The sequence below is a fragment of the Sciurus vulgaris genome (assembly GCF_902686455.1).
Source record: "Sciurus vulgaris genome assembly, chromosome: 9".
Taxonomy (NCBI): Eukaryota; Metazoa; Chordata; class Mammalia; order Rodentia; family Sciuridae; genus Sciurus; species Sciurus vulgaris.
The window spans coordinates 102,128,820-102,150,753 of NC_136469.1; the positions used below are offsets into that span (position 1 = coordinate 102,128,820).

The following is a 21,934-nucleotide window of genomic DNA, read 5'->3' on the forward strand; positions in this document are numbered from 1 at the left end:
GTACATATAGAACAAAGTCATATGTACAAGTGGGGTCTAGGGGTTCGACATTCCCTAAAGTTCATCCAGATATAGGTTATAGTCTCCAGATTAAGAACCTCTGTGAAAGATTCTTCATCCCAGGAATTTATTGTTTCTCCCTGAAGAGAGGACTCAGGAGTTGAAGGGCACCAGAGAGACCGGAAAATGGTGGTGGTGGTGGGGATAAAGGGAAGGTGGGAGGAACAGCAGCATCCGCACCCTACAGCGAACAGGCACTGCTTGAGGTGGACTCTCCAAGACCTGGAACCTCAGTACCCCAAACCGTCAGCCTGACTGGGCTTCTGTGTTGCCTGGCAACGGAGTCACCTGCGCACAAGGGGAACAGGTCCTGTTCTCTGGCTCCTGGCCCGCGGGCGTTAGAAACCGCCAAGCCTGCAGTGGCGGTCCTTCCAGCCTGGAGGCGGCTTCATGTCTCCATCCTGAGTCCTCACCTGTGCCGGACGACGCGGGCACCTGACCAGCAGGGCAGAACACCATGCAGGTGAAGTCGCAGCCCCCTGCGCGGCACTGGAGCACCCTGCGGGGTCCCCAGTTGGGTCCCAGGCAGATGGGGAGGGAGGAACCTGGGGTTGGGTTTTAACCTCCTTCTTGTTCAGTGCTAAATTTTGCCTGTATCTCTGTCTAGTTTTGAGAGAAATCCAAACAAGCCTCAGGAGAAAACCATTTTTTCAACATTCAAGACTGATGCGGTTTAGAGTTGCTGAGTGTTGTCGTTTGCACTTGAGTCCTGGAAATCCTACAGTCACACACTGTAGAATAGCTCTGGGCCTGGTGGTTCATGCCAGTAATCCCAGCAACTTCGGAGGCTGAGGCAGGAGGATGGGAAGTTCGAGGCCAGTCTCAGCAATTTAGGGAGGTCCCGCCTCAAAATCAAAGGGCTGGGGATGTGGCCCAGTGGGTTCAATCCCCTGCACGGAAAAGAGGTCTGAGTAGAGACTCTAATAGTTGAACAGATCTTAAAGATTCGCTCTTCCTGGAGTTTCCCACCTACATGATCGCAAAAAAAAAATCGGTTAGATTTCCATTTATTCCTTAGAAGACTCCTCCTTTGTTAAACCTTTCTTATTAACCAGAAGTCTGTACTTTTTTTTTTCTTAGCAGAGTAAAATTCTCACTTTCCAATTTATAGAAACAGCTTTTCCCACCTGCTCCTCAAAATTAAAACCATCGGAATTTTGTTATTTGTATATATTGTACAAAATATTAGGACATTTTTAACATAAGTTACATAATTTTTTAAATGAATAGCCCTTTCTTGTTAGTCATAAATTCCTAGAAAGTACATTTTATACAGTGGGGGCGGGGCATCACATTGTAGATCTGTCCTGATTTATTTGCTTCGGCTTTTTAGAAATTTAGCTGAAATGTATTAGGAATGAAGTCGACAGCACACTAACTTTGCTTTATGTATTTATTTAATTCGCTGATTTATTCAACAGTCAGCGACACATCACTTATGTTTTTGATATGGACCTGTTATAAAAGAGCTTACTTACTATGAGGGAATAAAAAATATAACTGGCAAGATAAAATGCCCTTATAGCTTGAGGAAATAGATTGTGGTGGCTATTTCTGTTAGATTATTTTTCATCTACAGTATGTTAAAATACACTCTACTGACATATATATTTAAAAGGAACAAATGAAAATATTTCATTGACCGGGCCAGGTGGCGCACACCTGTAATCCCAGTGGCGTAGGAGGCTGAGGCAAGAGGATCCAGAGTTCAAGGCTAGCGTCTGCATGGGTGAGGCTCTAAGCAACTCAGTGAGACCCTGTCTCTAAATAAAATACAAAATAGGTCTGGGGATGTGGCTCAGTGGTTGAGTGCCCCTGAGTTCAATCCCCAGTACCCACCCCCCAAAAATTTCATTGATAATTTCTAAAAGTAAAGGGATCAACAGACTATATAGTGCATTGATTCTTACATTAAGTTCCACTGCAACTGATTCCATTAAAGGATCCTCTGTAAGCATCAAAGGCATCCCCTGAAAGCACCAAAGAGGTGACATGATAGTAAAAAATGATGACATAAAAAATCAAAGGGAAAGTGGAAACCAGTAGATTTTTAGTGTGTATAGGAGACCAGAATAAGCTACTCCAAAATGTGACTGTAGGAGACTAGACTATACCACCTCAAAACGTGCCTCTCTGGCTTAAAGATTTCTTTGAGCTGATTATTAGGAGAAACAGCAGACACAGGAAAAACAGAGAACTTATCCTTTTGTAAGGGAAGTTTACATTCACAAAGGAAGTCTCCATTCGGGGAGATGTCTACTTCTTTGTTCCAGGAAGAGGAGAAAGATCCTAGATCACCACAAGAGAATCTCCTCAGTGGAGAGGGTACCAACTTGGATCTGCATGGTAGACTCTACCTTTGTTTACCATGCTTTAGTGGTCACCTTCCCATAACTTACCTTCTTCCTTTGTTTCCACTGAAGAAGTTATATGCGCTACCTCATTTTCCCTTGTACGTCCCATGTATACGTAACATATACCTGTTAATTGACTTCTGCTTGCTTTTCTCTTGCTAATTTGTTTTTTATTACAGCAGTCTGTCCCATTTAAGATCTCTTAAGTATGGAGAGAATATTATTTTTTTCCTGCCCTACAAGCTCCAAAGTCACTTTTACTCTGAAGGCATTAACAGTTTGTATTGTGATCATGGGTATAATCACAGCGTGAGGGGGAGCCAAAGGATAGAACTAATAGCAGGGTAAACTAGGACTCTGCCTAGAGGAATTCAGGGAAGGTTGTCTTGTTGCTTAGTGGACAAGGATAGAACTTGACCCCAAGAAGTTTTGGTCCAAGACAGTTTTCACATGACTTTGCAATCTGAGGTACATTGTAGGGTGGTCCAGCAAATCTCAAACTGTGAATTTGATATTAATGACTTATATTCTATTGTGCTCCCAAATGTCTGGAAGAAATAAATATAAATCCCCCATGACAGAGGACATCTTTATCTGTGGTCTTAAGGAATTTCCATCAATAAATGTTTAAGGATAGCAAGCAGAAATCAGTAAAAAATAACCAAGCACACAAGGAAAAACAGAAACAACCATAAACCAACAAAAACAGATTTGCAGATACTCCAGGTATTAGAATGGTCAGAAACAGGTTAGAAAACAATGCTTATTCTTTTTAAAAATAAAGGCCTGTTTAAAAATATCTTCTGGAGCCAGGTGTGGTGGCTTACACCTGTAACTCAGGAGACTGAGGCAGGAGGATCATAAGTTCAAAGTCAACCTTAGCAACTTAGCAACTCAGTGAGACCTTGTCTCTAATAAAATATAAAAAAGGGCTGGGAATGTGGCTTGGAGTTTAAGTGCCTCTGGATCTACTGAGAATAGAAGACTATAAAATGTCACCTTGAGATTTCGATAAAGACATTTCTGTGTAGTAACAGTGAACACCCCGGAAGGAAATTCAGAAAATAATTCTATTTATAATAACATCAAAAAGAATAAAATACTTAGGAATAAACTTAACCAAGGAGGCCAGAGACTTCTACACAGAAAACTATAAGACATTGCTGAAAGAAATTAAAGAAAGCATAAATAAGTGAAAATATATCCCAAGTTTGTGAACTGGAAGACTTACTATTGTTTGAAAAGTCTATACCACCTGCAGCAATCCCTGTCAAATCTCACATTTTTTTTGCAATAATAGGAAAACCTGCCTTAAAATTTATATGATATCTCAAGAAACCCAATAGCCAAACAGTCTTGAAAAAGAAAAAGGTTGGAAGACCCTGAAATGAATAGTGGCAATGGTCGCACAACAGTGTGATCCCTGAACTTAATGCCACTGAACTATGCATTTAAAAATGGTTAAAATGGTAAACTTTATGTTATATACATTTTACCACAAAAATATTTGATAAAGAGCCTAGTATAAAGTTCCAAAATTTAAAAACTGCAACAAATGAAATAAAAAATGTAAGTGAATGGGTTTTTCAGATCAGAAAAATAGAATAAGAAGAATACTAGAAAGAGGTCAAGGGATATTTGAAGAAATAACTCCTGTGAATTTTCCTGAAGTGTTAAAAGATACTATTCTACAACTTTAAAAACCCAGTGAACCCATACAACCAAATGAAAAGAAATATACACCTTGATGCATCATGTCCAAACTGCAAAAAAAAAAAAAAAAAAAAAAAAAGCATCCAGACAATTAAAAGACTATCTTTAAAAATCTGATAGATTTGACAGTTGATTGTAACCAAGTTATCAGACTGAACCAGGGTCTCATTTGAAGGTACAACAGAGGTACAACAGTAGGTAGAATTTAGTTCTTTGAGGCTATTTTGCTGAAAACTTTACTTCCTAACTTATTCCTGGCCATGTTTTCTTGCTACATTATTCTCTGCATAGGACACCTCACAATATGGCAGCTTGCTTCACCCATTCCCACTACCAAGTCACCTTGAAGATGATAGATATCATCTTACAGAATGTAATCACAGGAATTACATTCCTTTACCTTTGCTATACTCATTTGTTAGAAGCAAGCCACAGTTCCCATCCATAATTAAAAGCCATCTTAGACTTTTGTCTGGCGTGGTCTTCACTCATGTATATGATTCTTTCCTGAAAATGTCAGAGGGTATGGATAGCAGGCTAGAGAGAAAATAGCTTACATATGGTAGATGACTTCTGGGAAAAAGTTGCAAATAAAAAATCAGTGACTGAGTAATGAGGAAAAAAGGCTAACTTTCATAGAAAAGAAATGAATGGTTAGATAGAAACTAAACTGTGGAAAGACCCCCCAACTTTTTAAAGATTTAATCCATGAGTGAGAGTCTCATAAAGCTATATAGCTGAAAATAGGAGTAAGTTCAACTGAAGATCTTAAATGCTTATGTAGAAAAGATAACCTAACTATATTTTTGCATGATGTGAATTGATTTTGCCCACTATAGTCATCAGTGAATTTTCTATGAGTTGTAAGTTTACTTCCTTAACTTTTGATGTGTCTTAAATTGATTTTTTTTTTTTTAAAGGACTAGGACTTATTCAAGTAAGAAAAAAGGAGACAACTCTCACAGGGTGAACGGGACCTCACAGCAGGTTGCCCCTAAATTGATATTTTTATTACAGTTTTCAGTGTAACATTGAGGGTAGAATATGTATCCTGTGTAGAAAAGTGTGTCATCTATTCATGCTGAGAAGTGGGAAGAAGTAGCCCACTTTGATATATTCTTCAAAACTCTCTGTAGAGTTCATGGATAATTGCATACTTGTATTAAAATGAATGATTTTGTTAATAGATTTTCTTTTCTCTTATGTAGGACCCAAATGAAGATACAGAATGGAATGAAATTTTAAGAGATTTTGGCATTCTTCCTCCAAAAGAAGAACCAAAAGATGAAATTGAAGAAATGGTTTTACGTTTACAGAAAGAAGCAATGGGTATGGATATAAAGGGAATAATACAGTTAAGGTGGTGATAATGTATTTCATGAACATAGAAGAGAAAAACTAGAAGTAATTTAACGTAAACCCCACCCATACATTCAAACTTAAGATACACCTAAAATGACTAATTTACATGTTGGAAATCATATGCTAGTTAATAACAGAGTTGAAATATGCTGTTATGTAGTCTAATGAGACTTTTTTCCCACCATATCTCTTTACCTGGTGATTACCTTCGATTCTGATAATTCCATATAGCATATATTAGTTGTTAAGAGTTTCAGGTACTTGGGGGAATCTAAATTTATGGGGTCTAGGGGCTGGGGAGATAGCTCAGTCGGTAGAGTGCTTGCTTTGCAAGCACAAGGCCCTGGGTTCGATCCCCAGCACCGCAAAAAAAAAAAAAAAAAAAAAAATAGTATTAAAAATAGTATTAAATTTATGGGGTCTAATTGATTTTTCACATCTACTTTTACATATAACCTATCAGTGCTGTGAACTTCGAGGGAGTGATAAAACTTTAATGCTATAATTTCTACAATGTGTACAATATTTTGTGGCTGTTTCAGGTTTACTTAAAGGTATTCTTGCTCTCCATTTATCTAAGATATTTTTTCTAGATATCGACTTAAAAATATAAATATTTTAAAACAACTTGATTATCTACAATTTATATTATTTTAGTTAAGCCATATGAAAAGATGACTCTTGCACAGTTGAAAGAAGCTGAAGATGAATTCGATGAAGAAGATATGAAAGCTATTGAAATATATAGGTACAATGATCCATTTTGGTTACTTAAGAATCTTTAAATGAAAAAGTATCGTAAGAGCAAAACTAAGAATTCGTGTCTTAATGTAATAAATTTTAAAAGGAAAAAAATTAATTTTTAATTAAAAATTTAAAACTCTCTTCATATGAGATGAAATTACATCATTTAAAATTATTTTCTTGCCTTTGCTTAAAATAATCCAGTAACATAAAGTGAAATTTTATCAAGTTATCTATGAATAAAGCAGAAAATAGCAATAAAAAGCCAATAAAAAGGGAGCCATGATTTGTGGTCCAGAGTGCCTTTGGTAGCTAATGAGAAGACAGTTGGTAGAGGGTCTCCACTGAGATAACTTTAGAATGGAGGCTAGTTTCCAGAGGGACCAACCACATTATTAGAGGATTAGAACTTCCAAGTTATTTTGCCTAGGGGTGCACACTCACAGTCTATCCCCAGAGAAGGGGGAGAGGGTAGACATTGCAAATTACCAATGGCTAATATTTAACAAATCATGTCTATGTAATGAAATCTCCATTAAAAACCTCTAAAGGACAGTGCTTTGGTTGAATGTTTGTTTCTCAAAATTCAAGTTGGCACCTATGCCCAAGGCCCGTGGTATTTAAAGGTAGAGCATTTGGAAGGTGATTAGATTATGAGGACTGCATCCTCATAATAAGACACCACTAGTGCCCTTACGAAAGGCCTGAGGAATCTAGAACTTTTTAAAACTTCATTTTACCAATCTTTGCCTTTAATTGGAGATTAATCAGATTAATATAAAATCCATTTACATTTAAAATAATATTGCTAAGGAAGGTCTTACTTCAGTCATTTAGCTACTGGTTTTCTACATTTCTTATATTTTTAAAATTTGTTTTGTTGGCTTTTTTTGTTGTGTTTTTGGTTTTTTGTCTTCCTGCTGTAGGGATCAAACCCAGGGCCTGTGCATGCTAGGCAAGTGCTCTACCACATAGCTATATCCCCAGTCCGTTTATGTGCTTTTGTTTATCAATTTTCCTTTTCTGCTTTATTTTTACCTTTAGCTGATTTTTATTACATACCATTTTAATCTCCTTTTTCCATTTTCTCCCTTTTTTTCTTCTTTTAATGGTTATCTTAAGATAAAAAATAGCATCCTATAATGACCTAATTTGAATAATAGCAATTTAAATTTAGCAGCCTGCAAATACTTAGCCCCTACACATCTCTATCCCTGTCCCTTTGTGTTGTTACTGTCACAGACTACCTTATTATATATTGTGTATTCATTAACATAGATTTGAAATTATTGCTTTATGCATTTGCCTTTTGTATCATATGGGGGAAAAGGAGTTAAAACTCCAAAGTACAGTAATACTTAGTCTTATATTTCTCTAGTTAATTAAATTTACCAATGTTCTTAATTTCTTCTTTGGCTTTGAATTGCTATCTAGTGCCCTTTTATTTCACTTGAAAGGATTCCTTTTGCATATTTCTTAGGGAAGGGCTATTAGTAACGAACTCCCTTGGCTCTTTTTATTTTAATCTAGGAATTTCTTAATTTCTCCTTTGTTTTCAAAGTATAGTTTTTTTCCAGACATAGAATTCATGGTTGACAGTTATTTTCTTTCAGCACTTTAGCCTCAAAACTTTCTAATGAGAAATTTGCTGATAGTCTTATTAAAGATCTCTTCTATGACTTACTTTTCTCTTGCTACTTGCAAGAATCTGTCTTTGCATTTTGACAGTTTGGTTATGATGTCATTATGTGTGCTCTTTGAGTTTGTCCTGCTTGGGGTTTATTGGACATCTTGGATTTCTAGCTCCTTGTCTTTACTCAAATTGGGGAAGTTTTCAGGTATTATTTCTTCAACTATTCATTATGCCCTTTTTTCTCTCTCTTCTCCTTTTGGGATTCCCACAGTGTGTGTGTGTGTTCGTCTGCTTGACAGTATCCCACAGGTGCTTTAGCCTTTGTTTACTTTTCTTCATTACTGTTCTTCAGACTTAATATTTGCCATTTTCTTCAAGTTTATCTTTCTTTGCTTGCTCAAATCTATGAAGCACTCCAGAATATTTTTTCATTTCAGTTTATTTTACTTTTTGTTCTTTGGTATGTTTTTACTCACACCACTTTTTCCTTTTTTTTTTTTTTTTCTTTTTTTGTACTGGGGTTTGAATCCAGGGGTGCTTTACCACTGAGTCACATCCCCCCCAGTCCTTTTTGTTTGTATTTTGAGATAGGATCTCACTAAGTTGATGAGGGTCTCTCTAAGTTGCTAAAGTTGGCCTTGAACTTGTGTTCCTTCTGTCTTGGCCTTCTGAATTGCTGGGGTTACAAATGTGCACCACCATGTCAGGCTATTCACTCTGCTTCTGACATGAAATGTGTAGGATTTGTTTTTCCCATACTAACCAGTTCCAGATATCAACTGGGTATCATGCAATTCAATTCAATTCTGACACTTAACAATCAGAGTGCAGATCCCAAGATGAGAGATACCTTCATATTCACTAAGGTGTTATAATACAAGAAGGTAGACAATAACAGAAGTGTGGGTGAGCAGATGGAGAAATTAGACACCTTGCCATTGCCAGTGAGAATGCAAAATTGTGCAGCCACTATGAAAAACAATCTGGAAAATCCTCAAAAGGTTAAACATAGAGCTATCATACAATCCAGCAATTCCACGCGTAGGTATATGTCCAAGAGGACTGAAAACACAAAACTTGTATAGAAATATTCATATCAATGTTATCCACCAGACTAAAAGTAGACACTACCTCAGTATTCAGGAACTGATGAGAAGATAACCAAAAGTGGTATATATGAACAAGGAATGTTTCTTGGCCATAAAACAAAATGGAATATCAGTGAGTTCTATAACATGGATGAACTTTGAAAACATCATGCCAAGGGAAAGAAACCAGTAACAAAAGGCCATACAAACAGAAAACAGCTTATTGGATGCCGAATCCTGGCAGGAGCAAATAGGGAATAACTGTAAATGGATACATAATTTTAGAATGATAAAAATGTTTTTGGATCACTATTTAGTGGTGATCATTCCTCAACTTTTTGATCCATGTCCTATAATTCTACTGAGCAGTTGTTTTCTGGGCAATAACTATGGCCTGGACCTTTTTTGTTAGGAGTAACATCGTCTTAGAATCCTTTATCTCCAACCACATGAATCAGAGATACAGTGTGAAAGATCACAAGGGATATTTTAGGAATGAGTTGGAGAAATAGATGTAGCACTTTCACTCATGTTCCATTGGGTGTAATCTAGTCTCATGACCCTAATCTATTTGCAAAGGAAGCCAGAAAGTGTGGTCTTCCTGTGAGCCCCATAATAGGAAGCTATAATGATATTGTAGATCCTAAAAGGTCTCAGGACAAGATAAAGAAATGTAAAATATAATATTCAAAAAAGAAGAGATAAGTGCTATTATATAGGGGATTAGTTATAAAATAATAAGTGGATAAATTTAGACATTCTTAAAGTTTACAGCATGAAGAAAGATCTACACATAGCCATGGACATATCTTTTTGCAGCAAATACATTAATTTGGCTGCCTTGACATATATTCCTCTTTCTCTTGGTGTTATGTTCCAGTACTGCAGAAGCTAAAAAAAATAACATAAAACTACATTTCTCAGACTTTGATGCAACAAGGATAATGAGTGTGATTTAGGTGCTGTTGTACACATTCACAGGGTGTTTGAACTAGGAGCTAAATTAAGTAGGGAAAGAAGTGGTAGCACACAAAGCTTTCATTTAGCTGGTACTAATCTAGAATTTGCATTGTTTTGGAGCTATTATTCTGGCAGCAGTGTCTCACCCTTGGATTGCTGCTGGAGAGATAGGTTTCTAGAGCCAACAGCTATTACTGTGACTTTCTGAGTCTGAGATTAATTTGATACTAGGGCCAATAACTGGAACAGCAGTTCCAGAATCCCCAGTTTCTGGATTGCAACAAAGAGCCTTGGCAGACTAGTTTTGCAATGTTTTGCGAGTCATTCCTGGTTGCCCAGCCTAGAGCCTACTCCTTCTATCTTTCCATTGGATTTGCAAAGCACTTAATACCCCAGATTAAGCTCCTCTCTGCTTAAAATAGCCAGAGGGATTCCTGTTTATGCAACTGATGAATCCCAACTGATATGATTGTTAGGTGAAAAATGCATGCCATTGAACACTAGGTGACTTCCTGATGACAAAACTAGCCCAGGTGTTTACCTTTCTCCCCTGCCCAATTCCAATGGAACAACAAAGAAAAGTGAGGAGGAGGTGGAGAAAAAGGTGGAACAGGGGAGGAGGAGCAGAAGTAGTTGTTAGTTGTACCACTGAGTAGAGCATGGTGCCATCCTTGGAACAAGAACATTTTGAAATTTCTGAATGATATTAAGCCAGTGAGATCAAATTGAGGCAAGTTAGTGAGAGTGATACTCAGTCTTCAGTCCAAAAATATGAGGGCTTTCAAAAGATTTTTGAAGTAAATCCAGGTTATATGTCAGCCAGTAGAAGGAAAATGGAAGGACTTCCATGTGCAAACTGTGGGCGGGCCCAGCTATTAGCCTCAGCACTCCCACTTAGCCTTCATTTTGTTTGGATCAGTTGTTACATAAAGTGAGAGGTTTCACCTGCCATGTTTCTAATGTGTGAAAGTCAGAGTGCTTTAAAACGTACCCAGGATGTTGTTTTTATTCAAGTATGGTCAGGAGACAGCTGCCATTGAAAGGATAGTTTGTCACTCATGGTTCCCATGAGGAAGGATCACACCATGCCACACAGGGCCACACAGGCAGGTACCTGAATTGGTCAGGAGTCAGAAGGAACTTTTGTTGTGGTTTCTGTGGGAAGGCTACACAACACAGCCCAAGCAAGTTAAGGACTGGCTAGTTTGAATGGTTTTGGTAGGCTCTGGGCTATAGGGTTATCTCTAGCTGTCTGGTACCAGAGCAGGGGCCATGGCTCAGCCTGATAAAGAACGTAATTGAGCTATGTACTCTGGACTGGCTGGTTTACATTTGAAGAACTATTCTCTGGCAGGTGTTTGCTCTTTCTTGGAGTTATCCAGACATTCTCTAGAAGATCAGCAAGACTCCAGATGCCAGCACATCAAGAACACAGAAAATGAGAAAATATAGTTAGCACATAGAGGAGGGGAACGAGAAGAAGTACCCGCTTCTAAGAAGTATAGAATCAGTAAATGTTAAGAAACTCGTCAGGTGAGGTGGCACCCATCTGAAGTTCCAACAACTAGGGAGGCTCAGGCAGGAGAATCATAAGTTCAAGGCCAGTCTTAGCAATTTAGCAAGTTCCTGTCTCAAAATAAAATAAAAAGGGCTGGAATGTAGCTCAGTGGCAGAGTGCCTCTCGGTATGAGCCCCAGTATCACCACCAAAGAAAAAAGAAATCTGGACAAGTCAGAAACCATTGAGTTTCTTTCACAAATTCCAAGCATTCACCAGCTTAATCATGAAAGTATGTAAAATTTGAGAGAATTGCTTAACAAAGTATTATAATGTTGTCTGTGGAAGAATAAACATATAAAATTTGTTGAATTCTCACTGGGTGCCAGATCCTATGCTAAGAAATGTGCATGTGTAATATCATTTAATTTCCAGCAATTCCATGAGAGTAGGTATTAGCATTATTCCCATGTACAGTAGGGGAAACTGAAGTTTTGACAGATTAAATAAATTGCCCAAGTTCATGCTACTATTTAAATGCTGAAACTGGCATTTAAACCCACTTTGGTATGATCTTTCGAGTCCAAGCTCTTAATCACTCTCCTCTACTACCTCTTTACCTGTAATAACTTTATGCTTAAAGCTAGTAATAAATAGTCACAAAGGCTTTGGACTGGAGGGCAGCTTGGCATGTTACTTAAATGGGATTAATAACAGTACTGACTACATAAAGTTTTTGCAAGTATTAAATTTGTTAATATGATGTACTTAAGATGGTGCCTGAAAACATAGTAAGTACTCAATGTCAGTTATTATCATTACTACAGATGTACTCCCTTTTGAATTATTCAACCTGTACATGAGAATTTGTTGGCCCAATGTCTGAATAACCTAGTTTTAAATATAACTAAATTTAAAAACCAATACCAAACTTCTTATACTTTGCAATACTTATGATGACACAAATTCCCATGTAAGAAGAGAGGTTGGTTTTACAAGATCATTAATGGTTATCCTATCATTTAAAGTATTTGCTATATATGGACATACATTGCCCTAAATTGTTACTGTGTATAAGAATGATCTTAAGAATATAACAATTTTCATATGTAACTTAATTTTATTTTTTTAATTAGAGAAAAGCGGTTACAGGAATGGAAAGCACTTAAGAAAAAACAAAAATTTGGTGAATTAAGAGAAATTTCTGGAAATCAATATGTGAATGAAGTCACAAATGCAGAAAAAGATGTGTGGGTTATAATTCATCTATACAGATCAAGGTAATTACTGTAGCATTTCAAAATGTGAATGGATTCATGATTTAATGTCTTTTAAAGACATTGCTAGTTTTAAGGTTTTATAATGAATATAATCAAGAGTACATAAGGAAAAGAAAAATGTGTATATATTACACATAATACATCTCTGGAGTCTTTATAATCATTGGCTTCAAAGATTAAGTTTAGGTATTTTAAAATATTTTCATTTCTAATTTAAACAACTTATAACAATTCTTCAGAGAAATGAATACTCTTTGGTAGTTAAAAATAACTTTTTATTATGAAAGTTTTAAAAATACAGAAACAATGTTAAAATGATGAGCACTTTAAATACCCATCACAAAGATTCAACAATGAATATTTTACCATTTTTATATCATTGCTTTTGTTGTGTATTGCTTATGCAGAACCAGTTCAAAGTAAATTGCACACAGTGTGGTGATTGTCCTAAATACTTCAGCATGTGTCTTCAAAACATAAGGGTGTCAGGTAGAAGAAAATTCCATTTTCCTCTATCTTAGATTTATTGGTAGGGGTCTGCACATTAAACTGATGAAGGACAGATTGACAGGAGAAAAACAAATCTATTAAGGCGAGAGATCTCAGTGAGGAGTTACTCAAAGGGATGGTGAGAACTGAAGTTTATATAGTATATTAACAACAACAACAACAACAAAAAACCAAATTTTAAAAAAGTGACAAGACAAAGGAAAGGGACTTTGAGCTTTAAGGGTTGGCATATATTGTGGGAGACAATTATATGGGGAAAACTAATGGGAAAGAAGGACTTATCATAGTAAGGTTTGCTGTACTGATGGCTCTGGTGCTACTCTGAGCTGATAAGAGCTAAGTTGTCGCCAATGATGAAGAGTCATCCTGCCCTGGACCAAGAGAGTTTTTCTTGTGTTTCTTCTCAGTTACTTTCAGATCAAGATAATCCTCATGCCAGGCGTATCTTGGGATGACATACTTTGTGTCCCTTCGAGAGCATTCTTCTAGATAACCACGATACCATTTTTCCGCCTAAGAAAATTAACAGTTCATCTAATACCTAATTCTTACTCATGTTTTTTTCCAACCAACTTCAAAATATCTTTAATAAACGCATACATCTTTGAACAAGGAGCCAATTAAAGGTCATGCAGACATATAGATATTTTGTGTCTATTCATGCCCTTTAAATAGAAAAATTCTATTGTACTTCCCCATTTCCCTAGTAAGTTAATTTTAAAATGCCTAGTTGTATCAATTTTACCTTAAATATCCCTAGGCCTCACCAACAGGGAGGGTGGACAGTTCCCTATTTCTCTCACTGAAACTATCTCAGAGACCATGACGAGCTGCCCTTACCGTCCTTATCCCAATATTTGATTAATTTATTCTTTCTTTGAGTTCTTAGAGAAATTCATAGATTTTTTTTTTTTTGCAAATTATAACACTGCAATTTACAAGCTCATCAGTTTCTCAATCAAATTTTGATAGGACACCATTCCCATGAAAGAGAACATTACTTTTGTGGGTGTGTGTTGCTGGGGTGGTACTGGAGATTGAACCCAGGGCCCCTTTCATGCTAGGCAGGCACTCTTGAAGGCCTCATGAAAGAGTCCAGAACTAATCCTGAAGGCAGTGAGGAACCATTGCCATATTTTACACTTGGGGTGGGGGAGGAATATCAGGTTTACACAGTAAGATTTGAGATTTAGGGTAATCTGATGTAGCTCAGATTTAAAAATGAGGGAGTAAAGCAAAGACCAAAGAAAGGAGAGGATCAACACAAAACAAGGAGGTAGAGTCAATATGACTGGATTACTGATTAGACCTTGTAGAAGAAAAGCAGGCTTGAGGGCCAACCTAATCAAATATTGGAGAAAGATCGGAGTTTTAAAAAATATTATTTATTTCTTTTTGGTGAGGGAGAAAGGGAGACAAAATTCATTGGCTGTTGATATCAAGATGGTTAGGAGGTTCAGTGAATGTATCTGGAATGAGATGAGAGCCCAGGATATAATCATAAAGAACATCTACATCTGAGGCAAAGACAGAAAAAGAAAGTCAGATATTAAAAGGAAACTAATAAAAGCATTACTATAGAAGTCAAAAGAAGAAAGTGTTTCAACAAGGGGGATGAGCAAAACATAGAGACTGGGTGGTTTTTTGTTTGTTTTGATCTGGATTGTGACTACAAGGAAAGAGTAGTTACTAGAAGGAAACAACGAGTAGAAAGGAATTTTTAAAATAAGATTTATGAACTTGAATATGTGTACATAAAATCAGAAAAGTATCTTTGAAGAAGGAAAGATGAGGAAACAGAAGAGGGAAGTAGAATAACCGACAAGGAGGAGTACCACAGGCAATGGAAGGGGCATGCACTCTAATGCAAAGGTGATGGAATCGGCCCAATACAATTTGGTAAAGCTGGAAGACAGGGGCCTAACTGAAGAATGGGTTTAACAGGAGTTAAGCGATTGGGCAGGAAGAATTGAAGGTTTGGGTCAGACTTTCAATCAGTCTTAAATTGCTAATGAGAAATAACTTTGGATAATGGGGACCAGGATGTGGTGTGGAGTGAGACTCCAGAAGACTAAGGGGGAAGTTTTGTTAAGGTCTTGAAAGTCTGAAACAAGGAAATTTGGACGTGATAATCTCATTACATGGAAATAAACTCATGATGGTGACAAAAGTTGGGATGTCTTTATTTCAACTCAGAACCGCCAAAGTATCCCTAGATGTGTCCTGTTTTTTATTTTGTTTTGTTTTTCCTATGTCCTACCAACTGGGAACTGGCTTGAACTAAATTGGCACTAGATTGAATGTAGTTTGTCCAAGTCAAGCATCAGACTCCTATGGTAGCTACTTCATTGCCAGGTATGGTGATGTTTCCAGTAAATACCAGAGGACTCTACATACCATTCGTCTATGCTAGGTCACAATAGAGGAAGATGACGATATGCTTTTATATTAAAAAAAAAAAAAAATAAGGAAACCTTTTTGTCCGGGAGATGTTCCACTTATTAGATCGAAGTGAGTAGAATGTTTTAAAATATATTGTGAGTGCTGTTTTTCTTTTCAGCATCCCAATGTGCTTATTGGTTAACCAGCATCTTAGTCTTCTAGCAAGAAAGTTTCCAGAAACCAAATTTGTTAAAGCCATTGTGAATAGCTGTATTCAACACTACCATGACAATTGCTTACCAACAATTTTTGTTTATAAAAGTGGTCAGATAGAAGGCAAATTCATTGGAATTATGGAATGTGGAGGAATAAATCTCAAACTAGAAGGTAATGATGTTATTCAAAATTTTGTTTGTAAAAATAGCAGGTGAAAACTTCCCTAGATGAACAAGTATCATGGAAGTGTATTTCCTTAAAACAAAGCTTTTTCCCCCTTGTTTCTAGTCCCTTCTTGAATGCCTCCAGATTAATTTTCCTACACTAATACTCTTATCATAATACTGTTTTGCTTAAAATCCTTAATGGTTTTCTGTCTAAAAAAACTTTAAAAATTTAGGATCTTCCCCCTTAGCACCTGAGCCTACCTCTCCAGCTATGTTCTCAATGCTTCCCAGCTGCAGCCTGGCTGGTCTTCAGCCACTACCCCAGACGGCATCTCACTCACTTAAGCCATCACACTGTGTTACACGTTCTTTTCTTACATCTAAAATTCCCCATCCTTCTTTATTCTCCCTGTTCAAACCCCATTCCTATGGATCACCTCATTTCCATACCCTTTTATGTAATCCTGGGCTAATAACTACTCTATCTTTCTCTTTATTTTCTGTAGTGTATATTCTCTATGCCATTTATTTTTTACTTATTCAAATGATATCCTGCTTTTGCTGTTTGATTTCAAGTCTGTGTCTGGTGAGGGCTGTTCTTCATGGATGATGACATTTTCGCTGTGTCCCAAGAAGTTCCCTTGGGTCTCTTTAAGGGCACTAAAACCATTTTTTTTTTTTTTTTTAAAACCCAGGGGCACTTAACCACTGAACCACATGTCACATTCCCAGCCCTTTTTAAAATATTTTATTTAGAAACAGGGTCATGCTAAGTTACTTAGGGCCTCGCTAAGTTGCTGAGGCTGGCTTTGAACTTGAGGTCGTCCTGTCTCAGCCTCCCAGTTGCTGGGCATGAACCACCCCATGAACAGGCATGAACCACCATGCCAGGCTACTAAAACCATTCCTAAGGGCTCTGTGTTTCATCATCTAATCACTTCCCAAAGTCCACTTCCTGATAACATCATCCTGGGGTTCTGATTTCAACATACGAATTTTCGGGGTATATCGACATGTAAAACCATAGCAATTATCAAAAATAACAAACATGGACATTTTTTATGTTTACTAATTTGTTTAATTTGAAAAACACGAATGTCCTCAAAGTTATCCACATCACATTTCCTTTCCTACCTCTGTTACCCTATCTGCTTCCTTATAGGCAAACACAATCATGAATTTTAGTATCTGTTCTTCTTTTTTGAGGAGACATCAAAATGAAACTTATTGTTATATTTTGAAAATTGTGGGAAGATACACAAATGTACAATTTGTCGTCTTGGCCATTTTTAAGGATACAATTCAGTGGCCTTAAGGACACATTGTTGTGTTGCCATCACTATCATTCATCTTCAGAATTCTTTTTATTTTGCATAACTGAAACCCTTGAGCCACTCAACAGTAACTCCTCTTTCTACCCTCTCTCCAGCCCCTGGCAACCACTGATTTACTTTCTCCATGAATTTGATTGTTCTAGATATCTCATATAAGTGGGATCATAGCATCCTTTTGTGACTAGCATCACTTAGCATAGTGTCCTTAAGGTTCATCCATGTTGTAGCAAATCAGAATTTCCTTCAAGAAGGAATAATGCTCCACTGTATGTATATATTACATTTTGGCTATCCCTTCATCTGTTGTGATTAATGCTCTTAACATGCTCTTGTGCTTAATGCTATTAACATGGGCATACAAGAAATCTGTTCAAGTCTATCTTTAATAATGTATGTAAAATTCTGGAAACTACTTTTATAGTATTGCCAATATATTCTCACTATCTATAGCTAACCATCTTTGTATTTGTTACTGGGGATTTAACCCAAGATTGCTCAAATGTTAGGCAAGTGCTTTATCACTGAGCTACATCCCCAGTCTGGGTATGAAAAATTCTTCCTTTTTTTTGAAAAAAGTTGGTTTCCAACTTGTAGGCTCAAGCAATCCTGCCTCAGCCTCCAGAGTAGTTGGGACTATAGGCATACACCACCATGACCAGTTTGATATTGATTGTTAGACAAAAGTTATAATATTGACATAATTGAAATTATGTAATTCTTTTTCTTGGTTTTAACTTTTTGTACTTTAAAAAAAATCTTCTATTTTTCCAACGTGAAAAGATATGCCCCTATATGTTCTTTCAATAGTTTTGAAATCTGTTTTTCAACTCAGGTCTTCAATAACATATGTATAATGTGATATAAAGAATAGTATCTAATTTAATTTTTTCCTGTAAGAAAACAGTTGTCCTTACCCCACTTATTAAATTTTGTTTCTCACTGCTGTTTCTGAAATTTATTCTTAAAGTTGTGGTAAAATACACATAAAATTTACCATCATAACCATTTTAAAGTATATAGTTCAGTAGGGCTAGATGCATTCATGTTCTTGTGCAACCAATCTCCAGAACTTTCTTCATCTGAACTGATAATCTATATCTTCTAAACATCTCCTCTTCCCTTCTTACCTTATCCCCTGGGAACACCTTTCTCTCTCTTTCTGAATCTGACTACTCTGGGTACCTTATGTAAGCAGAATTGTGTGATTGTCTTTTTGCGATTGTCCACACCTCACTTTGTATGATGTCCTCAAGGTTCCTCATGTTGTAGCATGTATTAAAATTTCCTCCCTTTTTAAGGTTAAATTATATCACATTTTGTTTACACATTCATCAGTAGATAGACATCTCTTCGTTATTGTAATGCTGTTCTGAACGGGAGTGTACAGATATTTGTTAGACTCCCTTTCTTCATTATTCTGGGAATATACTTGGAAGTTCCAGATCATATAGTAATTCTAATTTTTTTAGTAACTGCCACACTCTTTTCCATAGTGGCCGTACCATTTTATACTACTCAACAGTGCACAGGGATTCCAATTTCTCTACATCCTTGCCAACACTTTGTTATTGTTTTTTAATAATAGTCATCCGAATGGGTTTGAAGTGTTTTCTCCACTGGTTTTTAATGTTTCCTGTATTATTTTTAACAGCTTAAAAATGCTTGGATTAGTTTCTGAAGTCTCTTCTATGCTCTACTTCTCTTTTTGTCTATCCCTAGATTAATGCAGCACTGTGTAATTACTATAGCTTTATAATAATCTAATTATCTCTAGTAACAACTTTCAGAATTTCATATAATGTGGAATTAGTCAATTTCTGTAAAAATACTGTGGAATATTTATTAGAATCATATTTATAGATTGTTAGAGAACAGACATTATAACAACAGTGAATGTGGCCATTCACGAAGGAGATACAACTTGTCATTTATTTTGGTCTTCTTTTGGTTTTGGAAATACATTTTGCAAATTCCCTTCTGAATGTTCTGTTCATCTATACAGTACTTAGTAATAAATATAACACAATGATGAATTTTCATAGATGGGGGAATTTGGGGATGTCAGCTTAATTTTCTTTTAGTTATTGGTATATTCAGGCTTTATTTCTTGGTAATTCAGATTTTTCATGAAATTCTCCCATTAAAGTTTTCAAGTATATTGGTATGCTTTTTTCACAGCAGACCCATGGGTTTTAAAATCTTCAGAGAAGTTTAATCTTTATGGAGTTTTCATTTACTCATATTCTCATCAGATCTTGGTATTGTTTTGAGGTTTTTTTTTTTTTTGTGTGTGTGTGTGTGTCAATTTGATGGATAAGAAATGGTATCTTGTCATTATTTGGTTATGTCCCATGTGCATTATTTGCATTATTAGATTCCTTTTCTTGTGATCATTATTGCCTGAAGTAGGTCTACTAGTCTCTTTAAAAATTCAGATTTTGACTTTGCTGGTCATCCCTATCATTTTTGCCTTTCTATTTTTGCTAAGGTATTTTCTTCATCATGTTCCTCTTTCTTTCTTCGCCAGGTTTACTTCATTATTCTTCTCATCATAGCTTTTCAATTTGAACTTTTAAACTCACTTATTTCCAGTCATTTTAAAAGTACTACATTTTAACCACACTTTCCCTTTTAAGTATAACCTTGCTGTATTCAGTGTGTATTCTGATGTTGTAGCACTCTCACTGTAATAGTTTTAAATATATCCTCTTTGCACATTAATTTTATTAGTCAATCTTTGTTTTGTATAGATTAGAAATTCTTTTCATTTTTTCAAGATTTTTATCCAGTTTAATGATTTTTTTTTAAATTGTAGAACTTGAATGGAAGCTAGCAGAAGTTGGAGCAATACAGACTGATTTAGAAGAAAACCCCAAGAAAGCCATTGAAGATATGATGGTATCTTCAATTAGAAACACTTCTATTTATGACAGTGATAATTCCAACAGTGATAATGATACCAAATAGAAATATTTAATAAATTGCTTTAAAGTGTATGCATACTGAGTGCTTTATTTACAGATTTATTTTCATTTTTATGTTAGAACTATATATGTCATTTCAAAAATTTTCTGGTATTTCAGAATATTCATTACCTCTGACAAATAAGAATTTCTATTAACCCCTTTATATTTTTCTGTGGCTTTTTCTTTTTCTGAACCCTGTTGGACAAAACCACAAAGATCACAAGTTCTTTGTGTTGCCTATTCACTTCAGAAGAGACCCGTGACAGAAAATAATGAAAGAATTAATAAATTTCATTTAGGTCAACATGTCTTTATTATTTAGGGGCATTGGATAACAATTCTTAGATTTACAACCATATATTTTTCTATGAAATCTCTTACCTATTTTAAAAATAAACCACTTAATAGGATAATGCAACTTAAGTCTTCTGAAAAGTATGTAAAAAATATTATTGCTTTGAATAGTTCTGCTACTAAGTTAGAAAATTAGTAAGTGTTCTCACTAATAATTAAAATATATAATTTTTAGAACAGTATTATGACATGTAAGTTTCTAAATCCTGAGATGGGGAGGTAAAAATGTATTGTGGAACTAATCTGTGTTTTAATAGTAATCATGGAAGAAAACATCATGAGTAAAAAGTAGTAGGATACTGCAGAAGACCATTATTATATCTTATCTTGACATAAAAATGAGTATCACTTACAGAGGAGAAGCAGGCAAATCCAGCACATAACAGTTCAGTAACAGGTTTTATTCTTCTACTTGGTTTGTATTGTTGTCTCATAATTCTGATAGTTTGTGAAAGAATCTAGACCAACAGAACTTCTTAAAATTGATGGATAAATTCATATTCATGACAAAACAGTTGTGGAAATCAAAGGAAGAGGCATTTTACCATAGAGTTGTGCTGTAACTCTAGTGCCATCTGATACATATAAATATGGACATTATATTCTCTTTCAGTTGAAACAGTTACAAAATGTCTCCCTAAATGTAATCTTTCTTTTTTATTTTAAGTATATACATATTTATCCGTTTTCTTAAATTGAAATTAACAGGAAAGCTGAAATAGAAATTGCATATTTCCCTCTTAACTAAGATCTACCAAGCAGCAGTAAGTTTTCATCCACAAAGTTTTGAAGACCTTAACATTTGTAAAAAACTTAAAATTATAGCATGTTAGGAATGGTTGTGATTCTAGCCCTGCTCTTCTGCCATATGTACATTACATTTTTCTAGCAAGGACTCATGCCTACCAATATAGCTCACTACGACTTCCATACGCTTCTTCATTGACACATTCTCATTTAAGTAGGATACAAATATTTGTCAGAATATGGGAAATTATTTGGTATGTAATATAGCTCTCCATTTTATTGGATTTTTATTTGAATGGGTAGAGACTTAAAAAGTTTTAAATGGCCAATAATATTCAACCATTTTTGACCTACAAAAGCAGGTATTTCTTATTTTACAGTCTAATATTTTTATCTATTCTTGCCAACTGCTCTCCTGAAACACCCTTCCGTACTTTATAGTGCCTTGTTTGTCTAGTGTGGTCCTAGATAGAATCATCTGCATTCCCAGGGAACTTGTTAGAAATGCACAATCTCTGGTCCTATCCCAAACAACCTGAGTCAGAATTTTCATTTTAATGAGATCCC

General features: G+C 35.8%; 1 protein-coding gene across 1 annotated transcript; it reads left to right on the forward strand.

Moving 5' to 3' along the window:
* Positions 1-6,148: 6,148 nt before the first annotated feature.
* Positions 6,149-20,689, forward strand: PDCL2 (phosducin like 2). Its single transcript, XM_079153792.1, has 4 exons — positions 6,149-6,237; positions 12,548-12,691; positions 15,762-15,970; positions 20,116-20,689. Exons 1-4 carry the CDS (start codon positions 6,164-6,166, stop codon positions 20,265-20,267), a joined length of 579 nt encoding a protein of 192 aa, XP_079009918.1. The 5' UTR covers positions 6,149-6,163; the 3' UTR covers positions 20,268-20,689.
* The last annotated feature ends 1,245 nt before the right edge of the window (positions 20,690-21,934 follow it).